The sequence below is a fragment of the Sinocyclocheilus grahami genome, unplaced genomic scaffold (genome assembly GCF_001515645.1).
Source record: "Sinocyclocheilus grahami isolate Dianchi unplaced genomic scaffold, SAMN03320097.WGS_v1.1 scaffold160.1, whole genome shotgun sequence".
NCBI lineage: Eukaryota > Metazoa > Chordata > Actinopteri > Cypriniformes > Cyprinidae > Sinocyclocheilus > Sinocyclocheilus grahami.
This window is the reverse complement of record NW_015505339.1, coordinates 1,893,616-1,904,378: the sequence shown is the minus strand read 5'-3', so window position 1 is coordinate 1,904,378 and position 10,763 is coordinate 1,893,616. Positions and strand designations below refer to the sequence as shown.

General features: G+C 38.5%; 1 protein-coding gene across 1 annotated transcript in view; it reads left to right on the top strand.

Moving 5' to 3' along the window:
* Positions 1 to 721: 721 nt before the first annotated feature.
* Positions 722 to 10,763, top strand: part of LOC107592886 (paired box protein Pax-7-like) — a gene marked incomplete at its 3' end in the record, with an annotated part of 49,861 nt that continues 39,819 nt past the window's right edge. The window contains exon 1 of the mRNA XM_016282463.1: positions 722 to 773. Within this exon, the coding sequence (XP_016137949.1) occupies positions 722 to 773 (52 nt within the window). The remainder of the gene's footprint in view (positions 774 to 10,763) is intronic.

Here is a 10,763-nt window from a genome sequence, read left to right as displayed (position 1 = left end):
CTTTGCACATTTTGAGGATTATTAGTGCATGGCATTGCCTTTTTAAGCTATATTGGATTCTGCTGGTGATTTTCTACAATCACTTATAGCAAATATGTGCTACTTTTCCATTGCTCACTCTAATCACGGTCTAAAAAAACACCCTAACATTCCATATAGATTTATACATATTAAAGCAAGATTCATTTGAAATGTCTTTGTATTTAAATGACAAAGACAGGTGACATGTCTGCTTTTAGGTGATAAGGCATTTTGGCACTGCAGAAGACTATCTTTTCAACTGCTGTTTACCAATAAGTGTCTAAGACGTCTGCAGCTCGCCTTGATCGGCCCCCACATTCCTGTTCTCCTTAAGGAGTCCCCTCAATCATGAGGGGTTCTTCTCCACTACTCCAATCCATCTCTGCAATCCAGCGGGCCTCCACTCGCAGTTGCTTCAGTGCACATTTCATGCTTTCCTCTGCTCATCCTGCTATTGTTTTTTTTTTTGTATCCACTGTAAGAACTTTTTTCTTCTGCACATTCGGCATTGTCCACTGGTGTGTGTTTTGGATTTCTTTTTACCTTTTTATTTTTTATTTTTTTGGACCTGTTACAGTTTCCACGGCGCAAACAACTCTGGAGCTTTCTGTGCGATTGGTTTCTTTAATTTATTAGTGAGAGATTCAATTGTTTGGGGGTAGCTGGAATGGCTACTTTACCAGGAACAATTCCTCGAATGATGCGACCAGCACCTGGCCAGAACTACCCACGAACCGGATTCCCGTTAGAAGGTACGGAAACAATTCTTCTTCTTCTTCTTATGATTCTTAAATAAAATCATAATTGTATTACACATTTGTAACTGTAATTTTAAAATACTAAAACAAATCCTTTTGGACGAGGTATGTCAAACACACTTTCACGCGTTACTGATGGTAAAAAAAGAACATTTTTTTGGACCTGTTACAGTTTCCACGGCGCAAACAACTCTGGAGCTTTCTGTGCGATTGGTTTCTTTAATTTATTAGTGAGAGATTCAATTGTTTGGGGGTAGCTGGAATGGCTACTTTACCAGGAACAATTCCTCGAATGATGCGACCAGCACCTGGCCAGAACTACCCACGAACCGGATTCCCGTTAGAAGGTACGGAAACAATTCTTCTTCTTCTTCTTATGATTCTTAAATAAAGTTCCGTCGTTACCAATAGATTTCAATGGAACTTACTACCATAGTTAGCTAACGATGCTTTTGGGAAACGCACCCCAGTATGATTAAATACAAATATCTGTAGTAGCCTATTATTTCTGTTTTCTCTTGTAAATAATGCCAAAGTTATACGCTCAGGTGACAACCCTCAAAATTACATTTATATGCATTTATACACAGGCCAAAACTGATATTCGTTATTAAACAAATGCATGAAAAACAATCTCTCTGTTGCTGTCCACTGGTTGTGGTTGTTCATTTGTTGGGAATGTTGTGAGTGCGTCGTCTCTTGGTTACTTATTCCATAAATCTGTCATTTATAGTGTCTCATCTTCTGCACAACACTGAATCCACTGTTAAATTCTTTGAAGGGATTCTTTAAGTTTACCATCCGGATAACATTTAATAATGTTAAGACTTATTAGAGCTGCTGTGTGTTGAATGGGCGTCTGTGTTGCTGAGGAGTGTAAGAGCTCGGAGGCACCGGTAAGAAACACACTGATCCTCCAGCAGCTCGCGCCGGGGTTTCGCGCACAGACGTAATGTAGAAGAGCTTTTAAGCCCTGATTAAACTGAGTCCCTTTATTTCTTTTCACTTTCATCTCTAAACGGCTCACAGTGACTCGCCCAGGGCGTAAATTCATGAGATTTGGAGTTTATTTTCCATTATATTTATATATTTATTTAAGGTGTGCAAAATACATGCGGTTTTTTTATTGCATGTCTTTATAAGGTGTTAGACTGATTACTATCTAGTTCATCAGAAAAGTCCTCAGATTTTTATTGACTTGTTTTGGCATACAACATTTATTTATTTATTTATTTATTTATTTATTTATTTATTTATTTATTTATTCATTCATTCATTCATTCATTCATTTATTTATTTATTTAGTTAGTTATTTATTTATTGTGTTAATTAGATGTTAAATTGCTTACGCATATTTAGTTGATAAAAAAAAATAATACCTAAACATTTTTGTTGACTTGTTTTGGCATCATTGTTTTAATATTATATTATATTATAGGCTTCATATACCAAAAATATATTAGCAATTTATTAAATAAATATAATATTACATTTTATTTTAGCCGCATATATAATATATTCATATTTTGTAAACTTTTGGGGGTATACAAAATACATGTATTTTTTATACAAAATAAATTAATTTAAAAAAAAATTATTCAGACCTTACATTTATGTTGACTTGTTTTGGCAAACAAAATTTATTTATTTATTTATTTGCGTGGCATGTGTTTACGCAGTTAGAATCTGGTAGATTATTTATTTATTTATTATACATAACACGGTGTTAAACGTTTTGAAAATAAACGACATAAACGTTGTCTGTGCTCCCTACACCCTGAGTAGATCTCCGTGTACCTAACCTTAATAGCCTTAACTATGACTTCCACATTTGATTTAGTGGCCATTGCAATAATAATAATCTTGTGCACCTGTCATCCTCGTTACGGAAATAAAATATATATATATATATATGATGAGCGACAGCAGAGTTAGCACAAACCTGCCAAACTAAATGAGTCTTTAATGGGTTCCAGCCCCGCGTCTGACAGCTCACCTGGTGCACTATTTCTCTGGAGGAGCATGTTAAACGCGACCACGCGTCCATTTGTGAGAGTGGCACTGGACACTTCAGCAGATCTGTGGATTACCTGAGCTTTTCAGACTAGCCTAATCAAACAGACTTCAGTCAGGGGTTGAGGAGTGTTGTTGTGGGATAATAGTGATACAAACCTGTAGGCGAGACGGATGTGAGCGATGCGCAGACTCGGGTTTACTGTACACATGAACTCAGTGATATTTAGAAGAGAACAAAAAATCATACTTTCATTATGCAACATTTCTCCTGTGATAAAGCGCGAAGAATATTCTGGAAGAGCAGTTTCTTATAGTTTTGGCGCCCTGGACGCGCACCAGCAGGGCATTTTCTCTCTTGCTTCACATTTATATGAAAACAAAGCAGATATACCTTCGAATCCTAAAGCCGCACTGAAAGAGAAGCATAGAGAGACATTTTAAACAAATCCATCTGGAATAGAATATGTTACAGGGACACACAGAGAGAGAGAGAGAGAGAGAGGGGAAGATTAAGTGAAAGTAAGGGGAAGTTATTTAGCTATTAATATTTTTTCTCCTCAGGCGTCGAGAGTGACTCCATCTGCACTTTCTTGCAGCTATTTGGGCTGGGCTGAAATTGTGGGAGACCCAAATGTTGGGCAGAGATAACACAACCATCAGAGTGTGGACCACAACTGCATTAAACACGGATTAACCTCTTCTCTCCCGTCACCCTGTCTCAACGCAGCTCGAGAATTTGACTGGCGAGGGATTTTCTTTAGTGTATATACAGAGTCCAGGGTTTAATCCATAATTCAGCACTACAGTAACAACAACAACTATTTATTTATAATTATGTACGATTATATATATATAGTTTTCTGTTCAAATATATATATTTTTAATAATTTTTCCTTTTATGCTCCGGTATTAACCATTTTTGTTGTCAGGGGTAATAAGTTGAACAGATATAAGCTCATAATAATATTACACTGAAGCTAGTGATTATAAAAGCTTGCGTCCATTTCGCCATTGCAGTGCTAGTTGCTTAAAATCCAGATAAAGGCAGTTCTAATTCCCGGAACCAATCAAATTTACCGAACCAGATGCAATTGACCATGATTTGCATTCAAAAAATAACCAAAAACGGGTGAGGATGATGTGAATGAGGGCTCAGGCAGTTAAGGGGAATTGAGAAGCGTATGATCTTTGATCCGTGGATGTCTTTTTGCTTATCAAAAACACTTGAGACTTCATTAAATGCGGTTTGCCATCTGGGACAGTGTAAATCTCTGCACAGATGTTAAGGAGAATAGCATTTTCTTATATCGGAGAGAATTCTTGTAATAGTGCGGGTTTCACTCCCCAGCTGTTAACCGAGTGCGCAGAAGACCTTTACGCACATAAACGCTGTTTTATCATCTGCTCCAGCTAATAACCAGAGAGGATTTCATTTCTCAACTTTTCAAGGGCTTTGGAACCCAAATGTAATATATGAATCACACATAATGTATCTGCGCGGATGTGTGCTCGGTTCTTTGTGCGTAATTGCCTCTCCATGCGAGCAATGGATATTGTATTTGGTGCGTTCGTATCTGGTTAATGTTTGTAATGGGGACTTAAATACACAATTGATTCTGACATGTAAATTGTCATTTCCGTTTTAGCCATTTGATTTGTGTGGGCGGGTCACACTTGACACACACAAGCTGTGATACAGGCCTCATTAAACTCTCTGTCTCTCTCTCCGTGTGTGTGTGTGTGTGTTTGGGGAGGGTGTCTGAAAATGCATCCAAAACACAGCGCGCAATTTCGCTGTCTTTTGAACACATGAACCATATCAAATCTGTGCTTTTATTTGCTACAATATTTTATTTTCTTGCATCTGATTTGTAGTCAATAACACACGAAAATTACAGACGGATTGTGCTTCAAAACACACATTAGTTTTGTGTTCCAGAATCAGTGCGCAACATTCTTAAGTGCTGTGTAAAAATTCTTATGTATGTCATAGAAACCGAGGTGTTTATGCCAAATATTTTGTAAGAAGACATGCCTGCTGGATTATAATTTATGAACCGTATGAGCACATCGATGAAAGGCAGGTTCTTTTTAGGATTATCATCCAGACATTTAATATAGCTATTTATATTTATGCTTTCGAGAATATAAAAGGTCGCAGTAATAGTTCATTAATTATTTGTAGTCTGGATTGTTCATATTTTGCTATCTCTTCCGTTGTAAGCTACTTTACGCATTTGTCTTCAATCCTTACGCACTCTTTTTTCAGCGCGGGAGTGTGGATTTAACTAATGAAGCGTTTCAGTCGCGTTGGTCGGTGTTTTAGAGATCCGTTCAAGTGGCTTTTAAGGAACAATAGAGGATCCCATATAAAAGGTCGCAGTAATAGTTCATTAATTATTTGTAGTCTGGATTGTTCATATTTTGCTATCTCTTCCGTTGTAAACTACTTTACGCATTTGTCTTCAATCCTTACGCACTCTTTTTTTCAGCGCGGGAGTGTGGATTTAACTAATGAAGCGTTTCAGTCGCGTTGGTCGGTGTTTTAGAGATCCGTTCAAGTGGCTTTTAAGGAACAATAGAGGATCCTGGGATGCGGTAAATGGCAGTGACCGGTAACCCCTCTCACACTCGGGCAGGTCATTGCGCTTCAGTGAGCACAGCTTAGAGAGCTGAGAATCACCTCTGAGGAAGTCATCTCAGCAACAAGTGCTGAATTTATACAATTAATTCTGCATCTGGAACTCAGATCGCCCTGATCGATGAACATTTGGTAGAAGATCATTACTAGTAGCCTATTGGATAGCCCAATCGTTATAGGCTACGTTTAAATGAAGCAGTAGCAACACTTATACAAATATGAAATGTTAACCAAACGAAAAGAAAACAAAGGGGAAAAAACAGTTATTATAATTGTAACTACTGCAATTTATTTTATTTTATTTATCCGTTCATTAGTAACATATTGTAGTGTTTTTATTTTTTTACTTGACCAGGCTTTCAGAGACCGAAACGAACGCGTTGAACTTGTCAAATCTAATTAAACGCTTCCTTCACAGACACAAACGATTATGTATTTGAGTTTTTTCCCACTCTCCTGTATTATTATTCTTCTTCGTTGTTTTTGTATATACATGTAGATATTCAAATCTAATAATTTTAGCCTATGTAGACCTATATGAACATATGCATTATATTTATTTAATAATACTATTAATAATATTTTACATTAAATATTATTATTATTATTATTATTATCAATAAATACAATCGGAGGACGAAAGGCGGAGCAGACAGCAGTTTTTTTGCGCATTGTATTTCATGGGTGTGCGCCCTGTTAATTTAGCAAGTTTGTGAATTTTTTGGAGTCGTTCCGGACCCCACAGGCGAGAAGGCGAGAACGCAGCTTGGACTGTGGCGATGCGTTCTAATTGGGGATGAAATTCAGACATCCATTTAAGACATTTAAGTTTTCCACACATTTTAAAGGTATGAGAATGGATTAATGGCTTATAGCCAATACTGAAATTTATTGCCTCTTTGAAATTTGTCCTGCCTGTCTTACGGGTGTCACAAGAAGCACTTAGACAAATGAACAAATAAATGCAGATTCCTCAAGCGTAATATCTTTAAAGTGCACGGAGCCATGAATGCTTGAAGCAGGTCATGGTTTATGCAACCTTTTTTATATTTTTATAGGCTAATGCAGTTTGAAATGATCTCTATCCAAATATCCTAGGTTGATTTGTAATGATCTCCTTTTGCAAAAAAGAAAAAGAACAAAAGTCTGCTCTTTGTGCATTGTGAACATATTTACTCTCTGTTTGCATTCTTACACTTTGTGTGCGTTTGAATGTGTGTTTTACTCTTTTGGAATAAGATATGAAGTGGTGCTCGGATCATCCTCTCACTTTTGAATGGAGGAGAAATCAATTGTCTCCTTCCCCTTTATGGGGTGAGTATTTTGTTCTTTTAATTGAATGCTGCCTTTTTTTCTTGTGTTGGGCCTAAGACTCCTCTGAAGTCTAGCAGCCTTCTTTCTCCATTGTCAGAGAAACTGCTCCTAAAAAGGAAAAAAAGAAAGAAAAGAGCAGAAGAAAAAAGAACTGTTATTTTCTGTCTCGAGATTCAGTGCGCAGGCTATTCAGGCCAGTTGATGAACTCCTTCAAAAAGTTTATTAAGGGTATGAAAACAATGTGGACTAAAGCCTTTGGGCTCGCGGGCAGACAGTTTATAAACTAGCGGCCATTGTGCCTCGAAGGCAGATGCATGAATACTTTTGAATGGGGGCTTCAAACTGACACGATGGGGCTGGACAGCAGCCTGTTTAGTGAAGAGGGCTTGTGGAAGAGACGGGCTCAGTGTGTTGTCTGCATTAATGTACATCTGTAGGGACTGGGGGTGAATCCCCACTCCAGCACACTAAGATGGAAACGCCACATTCAGAGCCAGCGAGAGCTGATTTTGCGTCCGTCCCTTTGGGAATCCGTGCCACCTTTAAGTTTACTTAGGAGAGCTGTCTAATATCATGAAAGAGAACAGAGGGGCCTGGAGTGGCTCGCAAATCTAGGTCATAGAACCTGACGAAAGTGAGGGGCGTAGACCATCCTGCAGTGTTGCAGATGTCCTGCATAGGAACTCCTGCCAGAAAGGTCTTGGAGGCCGCCACACTTCTTGTCGAGCGAGCCTTGACCCCCAGTATCGCTGAAGGCGTTCCCCTAGCGTTTTCCGACGCAGCTTGAGTTCCCGAAGGGGAACGTTTCTTTAGATTTTTGAAATGTTCTTCATGTGAAGTAAAAATGGTTCTGTTGAAAATGGTTCTTTTATAACGCTTTTGAAAACACCATTTTGGAACCTTTATTTTTAGATGAAATGCAACAGAGGTCTCCAGTAGATCTCCTGAGCTTTGAAAGAGCAAGCTATGGGTCACCCATGCCAGTTTTGTACCTACTGGTACTCTGATAAGCCACAAATAACATCTATTGATAAGGATAAACCAACAGTTGGTTTAGAAATTTGCATTTTTTTCCCAGAATACTGCCCAAAAAGTATGGCAATATCCCCCTCCACAATGAACTCACACTGAGTTTTGTCTGTACTATAACCACTTTATGATGAAAGAATTATATGCCTTGACTCCAGAGCTGTCCTTCAGGCACATATCTCAATTCTTGAGTGCATTCTGTCTCCTACCTAAACTCCATCCTTTTGCATTCTGGATAAAATAAACAGGCGCTTCTCAGAGCTCAAGAGTTAATATTTGATTTCCTGCATTGCTTTTTCCTTTCAAGCTCCCTGAAGGGGCTTCTGCACTATTGGCAAGGACCCCCTGGGTTCCCTTTTTGCTTTGTGGTCCTTCTTAATTTCATTACTTTAGTTGTGACCTTAATTAGCAGGGAACCAACCCCAGGAAACGAAATCCCATTTTGGCAAAAAAGTAAGGTTGTAGAAAACTAAACCCCACTCCCTCGAAACAGAGGTAGGTAGGGTGACCCTCAAGAAAACGGCTCAGGGAGGCATCCTCCATTTCTCATTTCTCTCACTCCCTGTGGTGACAGGAATTCAGTTCTTTTCAAAATAATCCTGCATGGACGGTGCGTGTGTATCGAGTGATAAATGGCTTCCTCTTTTATTTATTTATTTATTTTTTAACATTAACCTCTAAAATAATGTGATATTTGCAATAATTTATTCTCCATTTTTAAGGGGCTCAAAAAGTCTGAGACGTTTTATTTAAGCCTACACAGTAAACAATTGCTAGTAAATTTCAGAAATAATCACAAAGAATTGACAAGTAACAAAACAAATCAAACACTGCAATAGTCTTTTGTTTTATGCACGACTTTGAAAAAATCATTGTTTACAATGTAGAAATGAACTTTTTTGACAATTTTAGAACAAACAAAAAACAATCGTCACGTAAAATTAAGAGCAAATGTAATGTTCTGTGATATTTCTAAGTCACTAATCAAATGTAATCAAAAGTGAATTAAAAGTTATCATTGGACTTTTGAAATTGTTATGCTGAGATACACTCTTAAAAATAAAGGTGCTTCAAAAGGTTCTTCAAGCGATGCCATAGAAGAACCATTTTTGGTTCCACAAAGAACCATTCAGTCAAAGGTTCTTTAAAGAACCATTTCTTTCTTACCTTTTTATAATCTGAAGAACCTTCTTTCACCACAAAGAACCTTTTGTCAAACAGAAAGGTTCTTCAGACGTTAAAGGTTCTTTATGGAACCATTTAGACAAAAAGGTTCTTCTATGGCATCGTGAAGCACCTTTATTTTTAAGAATGTAATATGAACTGAAATGGAAGAAAAAAAAGTAAAAGGGGTTGCAGTTTCTGTTTCGATCAGACTTTTGAACACCACTGTATATTTGTATCAGTGTTTATGTATAAAATCCCGCCATTCAAGTCCTTCACGCTCTCATATTTCGGCACGCCTGTCCCCTGGCGCTGGGGCATAGGGAGTCAATATGTTAGCATTTATCGATACCCCACTGAGCTACGCGGGGTTGTCAGGGCCCTATTCAGGCTCTAATGGCCCCCTGAGGTGCAGTGTCTATGCAGGCTGAAAGCGCAAAGAGGCCCGGGGCCCAGCCTGTTGTTGCACGTTAGGCGTGTGTTCCTATGGCCGCCCTGTGCCTTCACGCACATGACAAGAGCCATAAAAGACCAACACCCTTGCTGCTTCTTCTGCCCCTCTTTTAAACCGCTTTTTTCAACCTTTTCTTGAAAGAAAAAGGGTCTAATTGTTTGTTATGGGAGCCAAAGATTATAGACCCTCCCCTCCTTTTGCTGCTTTTTCCTTTCGTCTGTTTTCTTTGGGCTCGTCTTTCTCTCCGCCGCTCTCGTCATTTCTAAAGGATGTGCTTTTTATCCCGAATGTTGTGAAAGAGGAAGCGAAAGAGGAACGATCCTGCGAGGCTGCTTTTGACAATGGCAATGAGACACAAGATCATTGACTTCTGTTAGTTGCTTTGCATAAATATATAGTTTTAGCTCGCGTTTGTGACTGCATGAAAAAGTGCTGAGCAATGGATTACATTATGTTAGCATTTGGTTATGTGTGGTTTGGAATATTTCGACTCAATAATTCAATAGAGCAACATGTTTAAAGTTTTTGAGTAGTCAAATATTTGAAGCAAGCGTGCAGGTGTTTATATGCTGGGTGAGGCTGACCCACATTATCTAGGCCTGCCGGTCTGACTTGCACTGATTTCAGTCAGACTAATACATTTACATGACATTTTCAAAGACTTTATTGCTTTAGTCTGGCTGAAAGTGCATGCAAATGCATCTGATGTGCATTGCTTATCTCCAGTGTTGTCTGTAGGAAAGCAACTCAGATTGTTTCTCCTAGACAGCGACGATGAGATATAATGGAGAACAAAATGTAGACTTTTGACAGCATCTCCTGGTTTTCAGATGTTTCTCTTGAAGAAAGGTCTCTTGTAATTGGCATTTCAGAAGAGATCTCAACATTTGCTCAAATTTTCTAAAATGCCATGGTCTCTAATCAAAGGTCTTCAGATGAAGATTTCTTATTCATTTTGTTGAGGCTAAATGAACTGAGCTGCTTTTCACTTTCAATTTACAGCACTATACTTTTAATGTACATAACTAGCCTTGATTATTTTAATATTTTAAAGGAAACTTTAGGTGTAATGAATGATAACTGAGCAACCTTCCTCCAGATACTCTTCAACATGCAATATTGCATCATAGTTATGTATATATAAGCATATGTAATTGGTAATCCTAGCCTTTTCATTTACTTTTTTTTGTTTGAACATTTCATCAGAATGGGTTAACCCTGTAGGGGCAGGACCGGAAAAGTACGTTCAGCTCCATCTTCAACAATGCAAATTTTTCTGTCATTTATTTGATCTTGCTGTACCCCCCCCCCCCCCCCCCCCCCCCCCCCCCCCCCCCCCCCCCCCCCCCCCCCCCCCCCCCCCCC